General features: G+C 44.0%; 1 protein-coding gene across 1 annotated transcript; it reads right to left on the reverse strand.

Moving 5' to 3' along the window:
* Nucleotides 1-1,890: 1,890 nt before the first annotated feature.
* LOC117367309 (tetraspanin-7-like) lies at nt 1,891-2,972 on the reverse strand. The gene has a single exon (XM_033959781.1). It carries the CDS (start codon nt 2,724-2,726, stop codon nt 1,977-1,979), a length of 750 nt encoding a protein of 249 aa, XP_033815672.1. The 5' UTR covers nt 2,727-2,972; the 3' UTR covers nt 1,891-1,976.
* Between the last annotated feature and the right edge of the window lie 19,055 nt (nt 2,973-22,027).

Raw genomic sequence — 22,027 nt, forward strand, 5'->3', positions numbered from 1 at the left:
TTCTAGCAAAAACATTTCTGATATCTAGACTTGAAAACAAAGAAGGAGACAACTGAATTATTATTGTCCATTGGTAGTTGGGTAAACACGGTGACAAACATGTGAGTTGTGGGTGTCCTGGGATTTCTGAAAGTCAAAGCTCAGGCTCCCTCACATCTCTCATCAAATGCTGTGAGCATTTACTAGCAAACGACCACAGCAGAGACGCAATTCCCAGGACAGGGCAATAGTTCAGCCACGGGAACTAACATAGCCCAAGACAGCTACTGCAAACAGAAATGTGTCCATGTCATCCCTTCAGATAAAAGAATAAAGGAATGGAGCCAAATATCTCTGAGAACTTCTCTGATCAGACTTCTCCACTGATTACTTTCAGTTCAGTCGTATAAGTTGTTATAAAGATCATGAAAACACTTTTAGCAAGAGATTATGGCAGTATTCCAGTTAACTCATTAACCATTTGGTAAATAACTTAGAAATTGCTTTCATTAAACAAACATATACATACAAGGCAATGGTTAGAGTATGACACCCAGTCATGCATGTTTACAGGACTGTTGTGGAAATTGGTGATAGTGGGATGGTTGCCTGGGGGCCCTGAAATATAATTTGACTGGGGGGAAGTTAAGGCTGAATGTTTGTCTAGGGCAGGGGTAGGCAGTTCCGGTCCTTGAGAGCAACAGGCAGGTCAGATTTTTAGGACAGATTTGAATCTCAAGGAGGCAGTGCTTGCAAATCCATCTCGTATACATTCACTGCCTACCCCTGGTCCAGGCCAGGGCACCCAGTATCCCTGCAGCAGCTAATCGTGGAAGCCGACCAAATGTAGCTGGGCAGCATAGCTGCAGGGCATCGGTCTCCTCCAGTTCCCCGGAAGTCTGATATCTACAACATGGCCCGTTTTAGCAAGGCAAAGGCCTAGACAAGGAGTTTCCTTAAGCCAAGTGACACAGCACAGTCTGACCTCCTAGGTAGACCTTGGTTTGTCCTTGAAATTCAGTCTATTTGAAAGAGGAGGGTAAAGTGAGAAGTGGAAGTGTGGAGCTGATTAAAATCAAAATGATAGAAACCCAAGTGAACCCACCCATCCCCCCCCCCAAAAAAAAAAAACTTTGTCTTAAACCAGGGATCTCAAAGTGCTTCCTTGAGGGCCGCAATCCAGTAGAGTTTTCAGGATTTCCCCAATGAATATGCATTGAAAGCAGTGCAGGCACATAGATCTCATGCATATTCATTGGGGAAATCCTGAAAACCCGACTGGATTGCGGCCCTCAAAGAGGGACTTTGAGACCCCTGTCCTAAACGAATGAATAAAGTATATACTAATTACCATCAATTCCGCGAATCCTGTTGCCCCCATTTAATCAACTACGGCATTGTCTATGTGGTTAGTACTAAGGATGGTCAGGCTCCTCAATTGATCTTTAAATTCCAGTTCAAGATGCATTGTTGCATGACACATTATAAGAATGTTACTGGCCTTTGGCAAGGAACCTTACAATTCACATCCTGGACCTGTAACTCTCTGTACAATTCAGCAAACTGGAGTCCTTGATCCTTCTTGAGAACAGCAAGGTTTATAGTGTAGCAAACCCCTTCCAACAGATTAGGGAGGGCTAGGTCCTTCCTATGCGATGCATCTGTAAGTTTATATGGGGACAGAAAAAGGGATCTCTACACAATCTAAAGCAGGGGTGTCAAAGTCCATTCCTCGAGGGCCGCAATCCAGTCGGGTTTTCAGGATTTCCCCAGTGAATATGCACGAGATCTATTTGCATGCACTGCTTTCATTGTATGCTAATAGGTCTCATGCATATTCATTGGGAGAAATCCTGAAAACCGGACTGGACTGCGGCCCTCGAGGAGGGACTTTGACACCCCTGATCTAAAGGGACAGTACCCAGCCTCTCAGTCACACCCGCAGCTCTGCGGTCCCTGCACTGGCTCGGCATAGGGTTCCCCCGGCTCTGCCCATCTCAGCGCGGGGTGGCCCCCGGCGGCACTTCCCCAGGCTCGTCGTCGCCCTGAGGCGCGATCCTGCTGGCCAGCAGGCAGGTGAGCACGATGCCCAGCACCTGGCCGGTGGCGAGCGCCAGAGCCGCCGTGGCGATGTAGAACATGTTGTCGCTGACGAAGGCGGAGACCTTGCTGAAGCAGCCGTCGGCGTGGATGCCCGCGGGGGCGGCGGGCAGCGGGTTGTGGCGACAGCTCCGGCGGGCCCGGCAGCAGCTGGCCGGCACCGAGCTGTTGTAGCCCTGCTCGGCGGACCAGGGAGAGAGGAGCCAGTCCCGGAAACTGTCCACGCCGCAGCAGCGCAGCGACCTCTGCAGGGCGTCGAGGGCGTCGGCTGTCTCCTCGCGCTCGCCGTAGCCCTGCACCGCCTCGCGCAGCCCCGCGCGGAAGCCCTCGGCGATGTCCCGGCGGTAGAAGAGACCGCAGAGCCCCGCGGCCAGCCCCGCGGCCAGCACGGCCAGCTGGAAGACCCCGTAGGCGCGCAGCAGGCGGTGGTGCTCGGTGGCGGCGCCCAGGCAGCCCAGGAAGCCCCAGAGGAGCACGGCGCCGCCGGTGGCCAGCAGGATCACCGGCGTGTTGGGGTAGTCGTTGGCCGAGAGCACCAGGTACTTGGCCAGCAAGATCTTCGCCCACATGCCCAAGGTGAGCATCGCCAGCCCCGCCAGCCAGAAGACGAGGCTGAACGCCATGAGGGAGATTTTGAGCAGAGCCATGCCGCTGTCCCGGGATCCCGAGTTTTGAGGGGAATAATTCAATTCGTCTCCACTCTCGCTTGCCCTCCGAAGAAATAGGGAGCCCGGACCCACTCAGGGCAATCGAAGACCTGTTGCCGGTCTGTTATTCGGGCGAGATGGGCTCAGACCTGGCACCATGGCTCGCTTAGGAAAAGTCCAGCAGTCCCCACCTTCTCTGCACTGCCACCCTGCTGCAGCCCCTCTCCTAATTCATTGCTCACGCTGCTCGTCTCCGCATCCAGAGCTGAGTCACACCCCCCCCCCTCCTCCTTTCACCTCTACAGTCATTACACTGAATGTCACTTCAGAGGAATCCCATCTGTCACCTCCTAGGGCTTAGAATCTCCCCGCAGGGCAACTGGGAGCAGGCGCATCCTTTGCCATTCCCAAATCATTCACTGCTGCCTCTCAAATTCTTTAAAGCAAATTACTTGAAAAGTTTTACACTTGCGGGTTTCTCCTTCTGCTTACGACATTTGCAAAGGGAACCACTCGTTTTTCTCATATGAGACCAAAGGAGCGAGACGACCCCCCCCCCCCCTCCCCGCCTAGCCTTTTGCATTGCTATCAGACATTCATGGAGGAGTAGCTTTATGGTTAGATCACTGAGCTAAGAAGCAAGGATGATTTTTATTTCATTTTCTATACCCAGGGTTTACATGAATTTATTCAGGCACTCAAGCATTTTTTTTCCGTCTGTCCAAGCAGGCTCACAGTCTGTCTCAAATGTACCTGGGGCAAGGGGGTGATTAAGTGATTTGCTCAGGGTCACAAGGAAAAGTGTGGACTTGAACCCACACCCATTGTATCGTTTCCTTCTGCTATAATCTCTGGAACTCTGAGATGTCCTATCTGTCCAAATTAATTGTAAGCTCTTCTGAGCAGGGACCGTCTATTTACTGTTAAATATGCCTTTCAGTGCTATAGAAATGATAAATAGTAGTAGTAGTAGTAGCCATGGGTCACAAAATTGGACCCAGAGACAGTTCTGTTCGCCTTTTACTAGGTTTCTAAGACACCTCTTATGTCTTTATTATTTCCTTAGCTGAAATCATAAAATTGTCATTGATATATCAGTAATATTTGAAAGGTCGAGACTGGCATCTATTCAAAAATATTTCTTTCAGTGGGCTAGGACAGCAAGTACACTACTTTATTGTGACACCAGAGATAATTACTTATTGACTTTCAGGCAATGAGAACAGCCTTTCCTTTGTTTCCTATTGAAAATTGACCTGTAGGTTTTTCCAGTGTTTTCCTTCTAGCAAAAAAGGTGCCAGCACTCATATAGTGGGACCTGCTTAATGAAAGGAATGGCTATCCTGGTGGTATATCTCTTAAGTCTATGAAAAAGCACCACTGGAAATATTACAGTAGCCCCTAGAATACGGTGTAGAAAAAAGAGAACAAGCAGGACTGCTGAAAATCTCTATGTAGAAACTGCATGCTCACAAACTACTCCACCTTAGTCACATATAAAGAACAGATAAAGCCTCATCTTTTTTTATTATTCATTATCATATTATTCACAAGTAATACAACTTGTTAAAGCAATACAGAGTCATAATTCATCATATAAAAAAAGCCAAAATAATAAATATTCACATTACTATTAGAAACAAAACCAATTCTTAAGAACATAAGAACATAAGCAGTGCCTCTGCCGGGTCAGACCATAGGTCCATCCTGGCCAGCAGTCCGCTCCCGCGGCGGCCCAAACAGATCACGACCTGTCTGAATCATCTGAAGGGGCTCCCCTGCCACCTTGGCCTCCCAATTTGGTCCTGCCTTCCCATCGAAGTCCCAGCCTTCCGGTCCTGCACATGCACGACCTGGTTGGTTTATACTCATTACCTGACAAACTTTCTATACTTTTGTTACATCCCAGCTCCTCCCTCAGTATCCCATGATCCCTTTATCCCTCAGGAATCCGTCCAATCCCTGTTTGAATCCTTGGACCGTACCCTGCCTGATCACTTCCTCCGGTAGCGCATTCCAAGTGTCCACGACCCTCTGGGTGAAAAAGAACTTCCTTGCATTTGTTCTGAACCTATCTCCCTTCAGTTTCTCAGAATGCCCCCTTGTATTTGCTGTCCCCTTCAGTCTGAAGAATCTGTCCCTATCCACCCTCTCTATGCCCCTCATGATCTTGAAGGTCTCTATCATATCTCCCCTGAGCCTCCTTTTTTCCAGAGAGAAGAGCCCCAGCCTATCCAGCCTCTCGGCGTTTGAGCAGTGTTCCAGCCCTTTTACCATTCTCGTTGCTCTCCTTTGGACTCTCTCAAGTACCGCCATGTCCTTCTTGAGGTGCGGCAACCAGTACTGAACGCAGTATTCCAGATGCGGACGCACCATCGCTCGATACAATGGCATGATGACTTCCTGTGTTCTGGTTGTTATGCCCTTTTTTATGATGCCCAGCATCCTGTTGGCTTTTTTCGAGGCTGCTGCGCACTGTGCAGATGGCTTCAGTGATGCATCCACCAGCACACCCAAGTCTCTCTCGAGTCTGCTGTCTCCCATCAGTACCCCCCCCAATTTGTAGCTGAACAACGGGTTCTTTTTCCCTATATGCATGACCTTGCATTTGTCCACGTTGAAGCGCATTTGCCATTTGTTTGCCCAGTCTTCCAGCTTGTCCAGGTCTCTTTGTAGGTCCTCACACTCCTCCCTGGTCCTAACTCTGCCGCACAGTTTGGTATCGTCTGCGAATTTTATAACCTCACACTTTGCCTCCTTTTCCAGGTCATTGATGAATATGTTAAAGAGTAACGGCCCCAGCACCGATCCCTGTGGCACACCGCTCGTGACTCCCCGCCAGTCAGAGTATTGACCCTTTACTCCAACCCTCTGCAGTCTACCCGACAACCAGTGCTTGATCCATCTGTGCACATCCCCTCCCACCCCGTGGTTCCAAAGCTTCTTAAGTAGCCTTTCATGTGGCACCTTGTCGAAAGCCTTCTGAAAATCGAGGTAAATGATGTCTATGGGCTCCCCTTTGTCCATGCGACTGCTTATTCCCTCAAAGAAGTACAGCAGGTTCGTTAGGCACGACCTCCCCTTACAGAATCCGTGCTGGCTTGTTCTCAGTAGGCCATTCCTCTCAATGTGCTCGCAAATGCCGTCCTTGATCATAGCTTCCACCATCTTCCCTATAATTGAAGTCAGGCTCACCGGCCTGTAGTTCCCGGGGTCACCCCTCGATCCCTTCTTGAAGATGGGTGTGACATTTGCCAATTTCCAGTCCTCTGGTACCTCACCCGTTTTCAAGGATAGGTTGCAAACATGTTGGATTGTGCCCGCTATTTCCTGTCTTAGTTCCTTCAGAACCCTTGGGTGGATCCCGTTCGGGCCCGGTGATTTGCCGCATTTTAACCTGTCTATCTGTTTGAGGACATCCTCCTTACTTACCTCTATGTGTTCTAATTTCTCAGCCTGTTCCCCACTCATGAGGTCCTCTGAGTCCGGTATATTAGAAGTGTCTTCGCTCGTGAAAACCGACGAGAAGAACGTGTTCAACCTCTCAGCTACCTCTTTATCCTCCTTAATCACTCCCTTCCTGTCCCCATCGTCCAACGGCCCCACCTCCTCTCTCGCTGGTCGCTTCCCCTTAACGTAACTGAAGAATGCCTTGAAGTTTTTCGCCTCCCTGGCCAGCCCCTCTTCGTATTTCCCTTTTGCTTTTTTAACCTCCCGGTGGCATTCCTTTTGGCATTTCCTGTGCGCCTGATGGTTTTCCTCTGTTGGGTCCTTTTTCCAACTCTGGAAAGATACTTTTTTGTCTTTTATCGCCCTCTTTACTTCTATTGACATCCAAACCGGGTCCTTTGATCGCTTGTTCTTGCAGCCTTTCCTGAAACTGGGGACGTACATTCTTTGCGCTTCCTGCAGGGTGTCCCTGAATAGGGTCCAGGCGCTTCCCACAGTCTCCATCCTAAAGATGTTTCTGAGCTTCCTCCCCACCATTTCCCTCATAGCAACATAGTTCCCTTTCTTGAAGTTCAGCGCAGTTGTTGCGGTCCTCCTAACTATGGGTGTCCCTCTTTCTAATGTGAATCTGATCGTGTTGTGATCACTGTTTCCTAGCGGTCCTCCCACTTCTACCCCTCTTGCAGGCCCCCCTAAACCGTTTAGGATGAGGTCAAGAGTAGTACCCCCTCGCGTCGGTTCTTTGACTAGTTGCTCCATGAAGCAGTCCTTCACAGCTTCTACAAATCCTGTCTCCCTCGTGCAGTTGGAGTGACCCGTACTCCAGTCTATCCCTGGGTAGTTGAAGTCCCCCATCACTGTTACACTTCCAGTCCTGCACTCCTGTTTCAGTTCCGCTTCCAAGTCGTGTCCGACTCCCTCTGGTGTACCAGGTGGTCGATAGTAAAGCCCCAGTTTTATGCCCGCACCCTTGTTTCCCAGTAATTTGACCCATAGCGATTCCAGCTCCTCTGCCTTTGTTGCCATATCCATCCTGATCGAGTGGATAGAGTCCTTTATATATAGTGCTATGCCTCCCCCCTTTTTGTGGGTCCTGTCCCTCCTGTAGAGCTTGTACCCCGGCAGCGCTACATCCCATTGATTTTCCTCTGTCCACCAGGTTTCTACAATCCCAATTATATCCAGGTCCTCCTCTTTGGCCACGACTTCTAGTTCACCCATCTTGGCCGTGAGGCTTCTTGCATTTGCGTATAAGCCCCGCAGGTCCCGTCGTTTTTCTTCCACCTTTGTATTTACCTGGGCCACTTGCCCTTGGATTTCTGGCAATTTTCCCGCTCTCTGTGTTTCTGCTTTGCCCTCAGCCTTTACCCTCTTGGCTTCCTGCTTCCCCACATTCCTGCCACCCCACGTCTCCGCTTTTCCTCTGGGATTCCTAGCCCTACCGTCCCCCTCCTGGGCTATCATCCCTTGAGCCTCTGTTTGATCCCCTTCGCCCTGTGGTACCTCTATATTACCCTCGGCTTTCGCCCTCATGCCACCCAGCCCCGTGTCCCTGTGCCCCTTAGTCTTCTCCCAGCAAGCTCCCTTTACCTGTTGTTTCCCTCGCTGTCTGATTTTGAGATCTTCCGGTCCCTCTGTTTCCTCCCTGCAGTCAGCTCGTTTAGCATCTGTTCTGGATACTGTTTTCCGAAGCGTCAACATCAGATCAGCTGTCGGCTTTCCCCCTCTCCTCAGTTTAAAGCCCTCTCGATCTCCTTCCTCACATTGGCTGCCAGTAGTCTGGTTCCCGCTGTGCTCAGGTGCAGGCCGTCCCGCCGGTAGAGCTTGTTCTTTCTCCAGAAGGACGTCCAGTTCCTCACAAAGCGGAAGCCCTCCTCCTGGCACCATCTCCTCAACCATGCATTCACAGCTTGGATGTCTGACTGCCTTGATGGTTATAACTCCTTCATAGACCTCAAATTAGGAGAACGATCCAGTTACAGGGAGATAATCAAAGAAAAATTATAAATTAAGAAAAAGGCTTAATATGTCTAACCCCCCCCCCCACGCATTTTATTTGTAGAGCTAGACTCTCCATCTCTGATTAACCCCTTAAGGTCCAAAAAGGATCTTAGATGATCAGGTGCATAAAAAACATATTTTAGACCCATATATTTAATTATGCATTTACAAGGATAAGCTAAAGTAAAAGTAGCCCCCCAACTTCTTTATGTCTTCTCGCATTGCTAAAATAAGCTTACGCCTTTCTTGTGTTGGTTTTGTAACATCATGGTGTAGCCATATACGTTGACCACAGAAAGATATACCTATCAGATAAAGCCTCATCAAACACAAAATTAATAACCATGAATTAGACCAGGGGTGTCCAACCTTTTGGCCGAAAAAAATGTTTCTGGGGCTGCACAAACGTGCAAACTCTGCAGCAAGACAGAGGGAGCCGGCAAGATGGTAAACACCAGGGGGCAGCAGAGGAAAACACTGCATCGTCCTTGACTGGGGCCGCACAAAATACTTCACTGGGCCGCATGCGGCCCTTGGGCCGCAGGTTGGAAACCCCTGAATTAGACAAAAGCTGAACTGGAAACTTCAAGATGTCAGCCTCTGCCTCAGTGGCATAGCCAAACACCATTTTGGGGGGAATGCCTATGGCACCCCACTCTTTTGCCCTCCTGCCCCCTCCCAAATTAAAATTATCTTAGCCGGCAGGGATCCCCAAGCCTCACCAGCTGCAGAAATGTGTGGCTATCGGGCAGACTGGATGAACCGTTCATTTACTATGTTACTATCATTTACTAATTTACTATCAAAGAAAAAAAAAAGACAATTTAACCATGAATGTATAATGCGTGTGGCTATTGAGCACGCTGGATGGACCATTTTGGTCCTTATCTTATGTTACTATGTAATCCCCTAAAGCACAGCTGTCAGCAGCTCAAAGTTCAATGGTGTTCTGACTACAAGACATTATTCATATCCAACCTAGACGAGCTGTACTGTACTGACATTATTTAAAACAATTTCCCAAAAAGTCATACATGAGAAGCGTGTGATTTTTTTTTTTAGTTATCTGCCTTTCCAAATAGCTATTTGCACTGCTGATAAAAACACAGGGCAAAATATGGATATAAGGATTTTGAAGTAAATGTCTTCAGACTTAAGTGAAATCACTAGTTATAAGACATGAAATCCAAAAGCAACTGAAACAACAATGTCAGCATAGACAGATGTGAAACACTGGGAGAAATTTAGTTAAATTCCAGGTTCTGTCCAAGATAATGAACTAGAATGCACACTTTTTTTTTTTTTTTTGCCATTTTAAGACCTGGGAAGAGCAGTTTTCTTGTTTAATACATAACATTTTGTTGTCTTTTATGGAGTTTATGGTTTTTATCATGTATGTTTTATTGTAATCTGCCAAGTTAATAGTGTAGGCTTGAACATTTTTTTAAAATATGTTTATTGTTAAATTTTCAAAAAATATACAAACATACACCTCATATAGGCCGTACACAGGAAACAAGCAAACAAATACAAAGCAGTTCCTACCCATCCAACCACCCCCACTCCCAACCTCACAGATCCCTCCCACCCAAGTACACTGTACAACAAAAATATTCCAGAGGTCAGAGTATCAACAATATCATGGGTTCAACAAATGGCTACGAGCCTTGGGAGCCAATGTGAGCCAAAAAAGGCTCCCAAATTTTACAAAACAAACGTTCTGGTATGGAGTCCAAGATGTACAAGAGAGGCGCTCCATGGAGGCTTGGTGTATCTAGACTTGAACGTTTTAAATAAACAGATAAATGCGGGACATTTAAAAATGAATCCTAGAGCAGCAAGCACTTAACAATCCCTGCTAGCATCTGCAAAATGAGGAAAGAAGGTTGCATAATAACAAAATGCTTCCAAAAACAACATGTTTCATAACATAAAGGCAATGCTTTGAAGGAACTCCATTAATGTGGTTGATACAACAGTTAGACCCCTGTGCCTCCTGAAATTATTTCCATCCTCTCTGCATATGTGTATGACTGTAGGTATTCAAGATAAAGTTAGAACCAGAACGTACACAGGTAAAGCTGGTCTCAGGGCACTGGTCTTTGACTTAAGGGCCACCATGTGAGCGGACTGCTGGGCACGATGGACCACTGATCTGACCTAGCAGCGGCAATTCTTATGTTCCCCCCCCAACACCCCCCACAACGGGAGCACCAACAGTTCTAAGTAAAGTGGGGGGGTTCCCCCCACACACACCCCTTGGAGCGCTATAAATAGTGTTTCAATCCAGCACACTGATATCCTGCATGCGATTGTCTGCCCGGCATTGTCCACACGTGATTGTCTTGCGCGGTTTAGCCTATGTACCCAATGTATTATTGGGTTATACTGGAGGGAGTAAGAACTGCTTTAATCCTTTCCTAAAGGATAGTAATAGGAGATCCCATTTTCTTAGCATATTAGGGAGTTTGTTTCACAGTTTTGCAGCAATCATTCTAAAAATCTTCCTGCGCCATGTTTCATTTTAATTTTTCATAATCTCTCTGCCTGAAAAAATTAATAGATTACTCTGGATCACAATGGATGGTTTTTAGCGCCAGCCACTGCGGTAACAGCTCAGACGCTCATAGGCCAGCGGGTGTTAAGCAGTGAGTTCAATAAGGGGGAATCTAAACACAAATAAGAGGCAAGGATCTGCCATAAATCAAACGCAAATCCAAAAAGGCAGATCAGTTCAAATAGAAGAAGTAGATTAGTACAAATAACAAAGTCTATTTATTAGTATCAATGACCCGACGTGGCCATGTTTCGCCCAGGGGTAGTGACTATAACATAAAAGAATCAAAAAAATACCAATTAAAACACAATCATATATATTTTATATATATAATCATTGACAAAAAATATAGGAACACTTGTGGTATATAATGTGCGTTTTTATAAACAAGGGAAAAAAGACCTCAAAATACCCCATATATGTGATCAATGAAGTCACAACATTTTCGGGGTGGGTATCATCACTGGTCAAAAACCCTTGATATTTATTTTTTTAAGACAATTTTTTATATATGCTTTTGTGATTTACTTTCACTTTAAGTCTAATTGTGACTATTTAAAAATCTTCTTCTTATCAAATGAGCATAAATATAACCAGCATCTTTTATAACAAGTATTCACGTGATTTTTGTTTTGTTCTAATGTGAAATACTGAAAAAGCACTTATCTCAAGAACCCGACGGAGGCCCAGCCCGTTTCGCACTGATGGGCTTCTTCAAGGGTGATGATAAGGTTTATAATAGTGCCAGTATGACGTTCATTTTTTGCTCAAAATTTCTTAAATATAAGAAGAAAAGAAGAAAAAACACATTATATTAATATTGTATTAGATAAGTCTTTGGAATTTTTTAAAAAAATTTTTTTTTGAAATATTCAACGAGTGACAACAGAAAGCACCCATAGATATTAAATAATACTCAAACAAATATTGGAGTGAGCATATATATCTTAAATAGTATCAATAATATTGAGACAACTGACTGTCGTTTACAATTTTATCGGTAATTTTGTTTACTCAAAAACTGGGAGCTGAAATAGCCTCCGTATTTGAACAAACCCTTATAGGCTCTTGTCAACTGCCGATATTTTAAATGATCTCAGTAAGAACAGCATGACTAAAAGAAAGACAAATATTATTTCTAACTAATGCTTTCTAAATAAAGTACCTCTTGTTAACCTTTATTTAAAAATTAAGATGAATATATTTCACCCAAAAGTTGCATAGTACTTGCCATTCGGAAGACTGCTGTTCATTTTGCCGAGAAAACCAGTAGCTAAAACGCACATTATATACCACAAGTGTTCCTATATTTTTTGTCAGTTTTTACTTTATTTGGTCACTTGAATAGAATTTTTCCATTATATTTTTTCAATTCACATTGTGTATCTAATATGGAAAACATGGATAAGTCATGGACTTCAGGTTTAAGCTTTACCTATGACAAAGCTAATTCATTAATGAATGAGTTTGAAACATTAAGCACTACTGTTTGTACAAATGAAATTTCAGACATCAGTGATATCATCAATAAATATAAACGTATTGCAAGACTAGAATTGAACGGTTCAGCTTTGGTTGAATATTGCAAGAAAGAACAGATTCCACGTGGATTAAGAGTACACCTAGAACCACAGATGTTTAAAGATGATGTTGATTTTATCAATTGTTGGAACAAGATCTTAAACAAATGCTCACTAGATATCATGTTACTGGTCATTGAACGGAGCAAAAGGGTAATCAACACACAAAAAGCTTCTCTTGATACAGATTTTGTCAATTTAAAATCAAAATTGGGAGAACAAGAATTTGACATTAAATATAAAGACATTATTAATCAAGTTGATAAACACAAGGAATCGGTTAAAAAACAGAAAATGAGAAAATTAATAAGAGATCAAAAGGATTATGATACAGGCCATGTTTATCCATGGATGTATCGTAAAATTGATAATAACACTACAGTTAATTGTACTGGCACTTCCTCATCACAAAGTTCATCAGGAAACAGTGATTCTTCGGGTGATTTTTTATCCACAAGAAAACAAAATTACCGAAGACAAAGAGGGGGAAGGAACAACCGAAGAGGTCGCCAGTACAGAAACCAATATCAACAGTAGTCAATTTATCTTCACATATTCTCACTTCTATTGAAGAGCATGTTTTATCTCTGGGTTTATCTTTTGTTCCCACTCATCATTACAATTCTTTTCAATTCCATGTAGATTTTGAGAAATTTATACGTTCACTTCATCTAAAGATCTATTTTGAAGGTAATGAATCGTATGATCGCTCTATTGTATACAACAAGTCTCATTGGTCTCCACCTGGACCTATTGATCCCACTTTGGTTGTATTTAAACAAATGGTTTTGAATGAAATAGATCAAATTAATTTTACTTTTAAGAACAACAATTTGACAAAAGTCAAGCGAAATGCATTAGAAAATTTACGCAATAACAATCAGATAGTGATAAAAAATGCAGATAAAGGTGGCGCAATAGTCATAATGAATAGGTCAGACTATGTTACAGAAGCTTTTTCACAATTAGGAAACTCTTCTATATACAAAGAAATACATCTCGATCCAACTATTAGATTGAAGTCTACGATTTCTAAAATTACCAAAATAGGATTGAACAAAGGTTTTTTAACCAAACGTGAACATAAATTTCTCAATGTGGCTTTTCCAACCATTCCAGTGCTGTACCTATTACCTAAAGTCCACAAGAATCTAGAAAAACCACCAGGCAGGCCTATCATCTCTGCCAAGGGTTCCTTATTGGAAGCATTGTCATCATACGTTGATAAATTTTTAAGGGAACATGTGGAAAATCACTTCTCTTATATAAAGGATACAACACATTTTTTGAATATCTTAAAAAATCTGACTGATTGTGTACTAGATCAAGAAACATATTTGATGGTTACTCTTGATATTAATGCTCTTTATACTTCAATTCCTCAATCAGAAGCAATTGAAGTCATTAGGCGAATTTTGGATTCCAGACCACATCCTCAATTTGTACCTACAGATTTTTTAGTTCAATTGTCAAGAATAGCAATGCAGGAAAATTATTTTTCATTTTTGGACAAGTTTTACATTCAATTATCAGGGGCTGCGATGGGTTCCACCTTTGCCCCGTCTATAGCTTGCCTCTTTATGAATTACTTTGAAAATGAATGGATAATGTCATCTCCTTTTAGTGACAGAATAAAATCTTGGCACAGATTTATAGATACTGAATACGACAAGTAAAGGAACAAAAATAGTACTTCAGATACCTTATTAACCTAAAGTGGTGCTCAGAAACCAAGGTGGAATGTAAGAACTCAAAACTGGGGAAAACCCCCTAGAGAGGTTCTTATGATATCTATCATTGCACCAGTGTACGGTATAAAGGTACTGTAAAGTGCTTGTAAAGAATGTTCATAACTTATAATACGTCCATAAATTGAAATTGATTATCCAACGTAACTTCAAGAAAAAATAGCTTCACAGCTTAATGAATGAACTTAGCTTGAATGTTCAACCCGCGATGGTTCAGCTGGGTTCTGACGCGTTTCGCCGTTGTGGCTTCATCAGAGAACCCGCCAAGCTAAAGATGAACAAAGATTCAAAGCCAGTCCTGTGCTGAAACAATGATTTTCAATTTCCTGTGACCATCTTTAGCTTGGCGGGTTCTCTGATGAAGCCACAACGGCGAAACACGTCAGAACCCAGCTGAACCATCACGGGTTGAACATTCAAGCTAAGTTCATTCATTAAGCTGTGAAGCTATTTTTTCTTGAAGTTACGCTTTTGTGATTTACTTTCACTTTAAGTCTAATTGTGACTATTTAAAAATCTTCTTCTTATCAAATGAGCATAAATATAACCAGCATCTTTTATAACAAGATTTTTGGTGGAACTCCTTATGTCATATTTATAAAATAGAGAGACTTATTGCAATACAACAGGGTTGTTTCAGGAAATTTCAAGATATTTGGGAGCCATTAACAAAGTATTGTAATGATTAGAAAAATCTTGTTTCCCTTAAATTTACAAGTTCAATTATGGGGTGGGAGGGAGGGTATTTTTATTGTTACATGTTGTATAAATATTGATTGTACGATAGATAAGGGTGGGGGGGGGGTAGAGAAGAGAATATTATATGTATCATTGTTGATTATTAATTGATATATTTATGGTTATTTGTATGGATATGTTATCACACTTATTATAAGTTTAAAAATGAATAAAGATTAAAAAAAAATAAAATAAAAAGTATCTCCTTATTACAGCGTATAGTTAGTCCTCAATTATCAGAGACGTAGCTGAAGAAAACTGATATATAACATCAAAGAATTAAGTATCAGGCGGCCTGACTACTCTTGAACATTTCTTTTCTGAGGTATCTTGCTGCGGTTCATAAAACATGTATCTATTACCTCTGAATGTCAAAACACACTTATAGGGGTATATCAGGACAAAGGTTGCTCCTAACTGTACATCCTTAGGTCTCAAAATAAGAAACTGTTTTCTTCTCCTCTGGGTGGGATGACACACATCGGGATACATTCTTATAAAATTTGTCAAAAAGGGAACATCTTTATGGGCTCCTTTTACAAAGTCACGCTAGGGCCTTAATGCGTGTAATAGCGCGCGCTAAATTTCCGCATGCACTAGCCGCTACCGCCTCCTTTTGAGCAGGCGGTAGATTTACGACTATCGCGTGCTAATCCAGTGCGTGTGATAAAACTGCTAGTGCGGCTTTGTAAAAGGAGCCCTATATTTGACAAACATCTTGAGCATCCATTCCGTATCAGAGTCAATAGCAAACTGTATTATCAATGTAGCGGAAACCTGGACCTCGGTAACCGACCTCTCCAGAAACTGTGTCAAATCCAAACTATCAGCAGACAAGTTCTGCTGATTTAGGATTTTGAGATTTAACTCTTGTGGGGAGATAATAAAGTCTTTGTAATTTTTGATGGAGTGTACCCATTCTACTCCATTCAGGATTTTGTAGACTTCAATCATATCTCCCCTCAGCTGTCTCTTTTCCAAGCTGAAAAGAGTTCAGTTCTGGTCTCCTTATCTCAAGAAAGATATAGCGGTGCTAGAAAAGGTTCAAAGAAGAGCGACCAAGATGATAAAGGGGATGGAACTCCTCTTGTATGAAGTCTTTCTTCATACAAGAGGAGTTCCATCCCCTTTATCATCTTGGTCGCTCTTCTTTGAACCTTTTCTAGCACCGCTATATCTTTCTTGAGATAAGGAGACCAGAACTGAACTCAATACTCCAGGTGACGTCGCACCATGGAGCAATACAGGGGCATTATAACATTCTTAGTCTTGTTAACCATCTCTTTTTAAATAATTTCTAGCATCCTGTTTGCTTTTTTCGCCGCCAATGACACCCAGATCCTTTTCTTGGGCGCTAATCTCCAAGGTGGACCCTAGCATCTGGTAACTGTGATTTGGGTTATTCTTCCCAATGTGCATCACTTTGAATTTGTACACATTAAATTTCATCTGCCACTTGGATAAATGTTCTTTCACATTCATCACAACTTGTAGCAGAACTGAACCCTAAGAAGCTGTCCTATGCCCGATGCGATAATGTATTCTGTCACTTATAGTGAATGCAATGCTGGTTTTGGAGAAATGTTATCACACGTCAGGCACATTGGTGGTCTGTCTCAAATAGTAGTTTGACAGTATGGCTAGGCAAAGGAGTGGTCTCCTGGAATATTTCTGCCATCTCTGACATAAAGATGCTTCTGATGCATATGTGTGACAGTGTGTTCACATTGACAGCTAGCGGTTAACTAAAGAGCTGGCTTAGCTATAATACTCTCATGTGTGTTTATAGTATCATATACCTTTATGATTTAGCAGAAGAAGCACATGTCTGGAATAGTTCTTCCCAAACTGTGTGAAAACACCCTTTGCATCTGTTAGAGGGGATGTGTGTAATAAGGATAACTCTATGAAAAAGGTAAAGAGCAGGGAGCCCCATGATTATATGTCACCTTTAGATATAAGATAAATCATTTTAAAGTTTATTTTGCACCCACAGGTGAGTAACAATTTAAGATAGCACTGGATACCAGCAAGGGAGCAAAGTTAGCCATAATAGCAGTTTCAAATCTATAGATCTGGATTATTTATTTTAAAAATGTATATACCGCATGATACCTACACGGTTTACATTAAAACATACATTCAAAAATTGAACGTTACATTCATGTTCAATGAAAAGAAGAAGAAATACCTAGCTTTTCAATGCCACCTCACAGTTCGAAATATATATCACATTAAAACATTTACAGGGGATCAGCATCTAAGTCTTTTACTAAGAAATTCCCAGAAAGTTTTCAAATGAGCTGGTTATGTGCTAGTTCTAGGTGGTCATACTGGGATCCCGACAATTGGTAGGAAGACAATTCATAGAATTTGGCAATTGGTAGGATGACAATTGGTAGGCTCTTCCTACCAACTGTCGTCCTACCAATTGTCATACCCAATTGTTCTACTGCTACCAATTGTTCGGTGTGTAACTGTGTACCTCTGGCCAGCATTCGAACATTGTTGAAATGGCATCGGAACAGAAAAGGAGGCCCGCTCACGGGCAGTCCGTGTAAGCTGACTCCTTGCCACAAGCTACCTCCTGTAGAAACCTGACACATCTCCACAATCTCAGACATTTGGGGGGCCCCTATCATGGACAGTCTGTGTAGGCCAATTATTTGCTGCAGGTTGACTCCTGCAGAAACCTGACACACCTCCACACCCCCAATATCTGCACTGATCCCCCCAGCCCCCTTCAAGGATAGTCCCTTTCCCCCTCCCAGTGCATCTTGGAATGCACTGGGTGGGGCCTAAGGCCCTAATTGGCTTAGCCTTTCCTCTGACATCACAGGGACCTTCCCCTTCCCAGTTCATCTTGGAAGGGGCCTAAGGCCTAATTGGCTTAGCCTTCCTTCTGGATGTCACAGGGACCCTCTGATGTCAGAGAGAAGGCTTCTGGGTCAGCCGCTGCCTGTGACTTTCTGAACAATTGTGCAGGAGGAGGGGGGTAAGCTTCTTCTTCTTCCAAGGGGTTGAGTGGGTCAATCAGAGGAGTTGCTGCCAAGCTGCTTCTGTTGCCTTCCATGGGGCGGGGGGGGGGGGAGGAGGGCAAGAATCAGCTTCCTATTTCTGATAATTGATAGATGTAAGAGGTAGGACAATTGGTAAAGCAACAGTGGTAGGATCTTCCTATGAATTGTCATATCCTACGAATTGTCTTCCTACCAATTATCTTCCTATCAATTGTCTTCCTACCAATTGTTGTAGACCCGGTTATACTAATCTGAATCTAAAAGCGCAAATCTAAGTACAAAACTACCCTTTCTCCCAGCTTGCTCTGTTATATAGGTGCCAGTGGCCTAACTCCTGGCAAGGTTGTCAGTCTGTCTTTACTCTTTTAGGGGAAGGTGGAGATTATAGCAACACAAATTGTAGAAAGCTGAATCATACAGATTGCAACAATGTGTGTTCTGGGCTTAAAACAGAAAATGCACGAAAACATATTACCCACATGGTTTTTGCCCCTTCCATAACACTTATTGTTGATTCTTATAGAGATTAGGAAAATATTGAGCTGTGGGATGTGGGCTTGGCTGCTCCAATTCGATATATCTGCAGCTTTTGATTCAATAGATCATCATTTGATGTTGACTAAGTTGAATGCTGTGGGTGGCAGGGTATTGAGATGGTTTTCAAGGAGACAGAGTATATTACCAAAAAAGAGACAAGATGTGTATATAGAATTGAAAGCCCTACTGAAACAGAATGGATGAATGGGGCTATATAAATCTTTAAAGGTACCACTCCACTGAGCTGGGAAGAGGGATTTTGGCAGGAAGTGAGTTGATCGCAGGGATGTTTAAGCCGGGTTGGGTGAAAATCCTGTCCGTTAATGAATCAAAAGAGACAAGATGTGTACATTAGATCAAATGATAGCCCTACTGAAACAGAATAAATGAACGGGGTTCTAGAAACCTTTAAAGGTAGTGCTTCACTAAGCTGGGCTCAGGGATTTTGGCAGGGAGTGAGTTGATCGCAGGGATGTGTAAAGCCGGGTTGGGTGAAAATCCTCTCAGTTAATGAATCAAAAGAGACAAGATGTGTATATATATGAATTGAAAGCTGTACTGAACAGAATGAATGAATGGGGCTGCCTAAACCTTTAAAGGTACTGCTCCACTGAGCTGGGATTAGTGATTTTGGCAGGAAATGAGTTGATCGCAGGGATGTTTAAGCCGGGTTGGGTGAAAATCCTGTCCGTCAATGAATCAAAAGAAACAAGATGTGTATATTAGATGAATTGAAAGCCCTACTGAATCAGAATGTATGAATGGGACTATATAAACCTTTAAAGGTACCGCTCCACAGAGCTGGGAGGAGGGATTTTGGCAGGGAGTGAGTTGATCTCAGGGATGTGTAAAGCCAGGTTGGGTAAAAACCCTGTCAGTTAATGAATCAAAAGAGAGAAGATGTGTATATTAGATCAAATGATAGCCCTACTTCTATTTAAAGTAATGGAAGTAAAACTCGGATGTCTCAATCCGTCCTCCTTTTTCTGGAGCTATGTGGTAACCCTACTAGTTTCTGATTTTTTTCAGGAAAAGTTCCGTTGTGTCTATAATGTGGGGGGTTGCACCCCCCACACCTCCCCAACGGCAGCGCGAACACTAAAGTGGGGGGCCACACCCCCCATGGGAGCTCTTAAAAAATAAGTTTTTCGGCGGCGCGCTTCTGTCTTGCGCTGAATTGTAAGTGCTGGATTGTCGGCACGCTGGTGTCTCGCGTGCAGTTATCCTGTCACCGACATTCTGGTTTTAATTCCTTTGAAAGCAAGGGAAATAAAACCCAGTCAATCTGCCATCCTTACTTCCATTGCTTTCAATGGAAGCAAAACCTGGATGTCTTAATCCGTCCTCCTTTTGCTGCAGCCATATGGTAACCCTAGATCAGTGGTCTCAAACTCGCCACCAGGTACTATTTTGAGTCCTTCGGCATGTTTATCATAATCACAAAAGTAAAATAAACAGTTTCTTGATCATATGTCTCTTTAGCTATAAATGACAATACAGTGTTCCCCCGGTCATTCGCGGTTCGCATTCCTGGTTATTCATAGATTTTCCGACCGCAAATGACTGGGTAGGAGAGGGCAGCTGGAGCGCTGGCGAGTGAAGGAAATCACTCGCGGTATGCTCCAACCGCCTCTTCCTGCATTAAAGTCGGGCCTCACCAATCAGGAGCTGTGTGTCAAAGCAGCTCCTGATTGGTGAGGCTCGACTTTAGTGCAGGAAGAGGGGTCGGAGCATACCTAAGGTGGCCATACGTCCCGTTTTCAATGGGACAGTCCCGTTATTGGACCGACCGTCCCATTGTCCCGAGCCACCGCTTCAGGATGCCGAAATGTCCCATTTTCAGGGACAGCGTCCTGAAGCTGTGCGCGGGGACAAGGGGACGGTTGGTCCAGCGCCAAACCCCCACAGTGTTCTCTGCGCCCTAATCCTGCTGCTGCCGTCGATGTTCCTTCCCGGGCTGATTCCAGCATTCAAATTGAATCCACGCTCTGGGGCTCTAAAGTGTGCGTGCCGGCTTCCCTTCTCTTCCCTCTGAAACCGGTAGTTATGTCCCAAGGGGAGGAGAAGAGAAGGGAAGCCGGCACGCACACTTTAGAGCCTCGGAGCAGGAATTCACTACGGGCAGCAACGGAGGGAAGCTAAGGGAGACACGTAAAGAAGCTTGCAACTTGCTTCGTGCCTTCCTCGCTGCCGGGTCTGACTGCTGCCTACTTTTTGTTTCCGCGAAGGCAGGACCCGGCAACGAGGAAGGCCTGAAGCAAGGAAGAGCAGCAAGTTATAAGCTTCCCTCCGTCGCTGACCTATGGAAGATAGGTCATTGATGGAGGAAAGCTTGCGACTCTGCCAATGGGAGGGATGGGAAGAGAAATGATGCTGCTGCACCCAAGGTGGGGAGGAGGGGAAGAGAAAAGCTGCTGCTGCACCCAAGGGGGAGAGAGGGGAAGAGAAAAGCTGCTGCTGCTATACCCAATTGGGGAGGAGGAAATAGAAAAGCTGCTGCTGCACCCAAAGGGGGAAGAGAAAAGCTGCTGCACCCGAGGGGGGAAGAGAAAATCTGCTGCTGCTGCTGCTGCACCAAAGGGGTGGAGAGGGGAAGAGAAAAGCTGCTACTGCTCCCAATTGGGGAGGGAATAGGGGAAGAGAAGTGCTGCTGCTGCACCCAATTGGGGAGGGGGATAGGGGAAGAGAAGTGCTGCTGCTGCACCCAATTGGGGAGAGAGAGGGGAAAAGAAGACCAGGGAAGGGAGAGGATAGGATAGAGATGCCAAGACCATGGGAGGGAGGGAAAGGAAAGGAGCTACCAGACCATAGAGGGGGGAGAGAGGGAGGGAGACAAATGCCAGACCAGGAGGAAGGAAGGAGAGAAACGAAGAAGAGATGCCAGATAATGGAGTGGGAGAGGGAGATGGAAGGAGAGGAGCGAGATGGGAAGGAGATAGAGATGCCAGACCATGGGGTGGAGTGGGAAGGAAGGAAAGGAGAAGAGAGAGATGCCAGAGCATAGGGGAGGGGGTGGAGACAAAGGCTGGAAGGCAGTGAGGGGAACATAGGAAGGAGAAACTGAGGACACTAAGGATATAGGAAGGGGCACTAAGGACATAGAAAGGAGGCACTGAGGACATAGGAAGGAAGGAGGGAGGGAATAGAAAGGGACAATTGTTGGGTCTGAGTGCAGAAAGAAAGGATGCACAGTCAGAAGGAAACACAAGAGACTCATGATATCACCAGACAGCAAAGGTAGGAAAAATGATTTTATTTTCAATTTAGTTATCAAAATGTGTCTGTTTTGAGAATTTATATCTGTGCTATATTTGTCTATTTTTCTATAGTTATTGAGGTGACATTGCATATTTTAAAGTCATCTGCCTTGACATTTTTGTAAACCACCCAAATATAAATGACAGAACCTTCATGTTCCAAGCTAACAGACAACAATCCTGGCTGGGAAATTACATAAATAAAACCAGACAGACCTACAACGCATTCTGAAAATCTATCAAAACCACTCTGTTTGACAAATTCATCACCTAAACAGACCAATCCGCGCTCTCTACGCTTTTTCCCCTTACAAACCCTAAGCAATCTTCAGGCAATTCCTACCCCTTTCACTTCTTCCCCCCCCCCACCTTTTACCCCCCCCCTTACATTCTCTCCCCTACAACCCTTTTCT

The sequence above is a fragment of the Geotrypetes seraphini genome, chromosome 9 (assembly GCF_902459505.1).
Source record: "Geotrypetes seraphini chromosome 9, aGeoSer1.1, whole genome shotgun sequence".
Taxonomy (NCBI): domain Eukaryota; kingdom Metazoa; phylum Chordata; class Amphibia; order Gymnophiona; family Dermophiidae; genus Geotrypetes; species Geotrypetes seraphini.

What these genes read in the sequence shown, in the direction of transcription:
- LOC117367309 (XM_033959781.1), bottom strand. Translation starts at nt 2,726, where the DNA reads ATGGCTCTGCTCAAAATCTCCCTCATGGCGTTCAGCCTCGTCTTCTGG.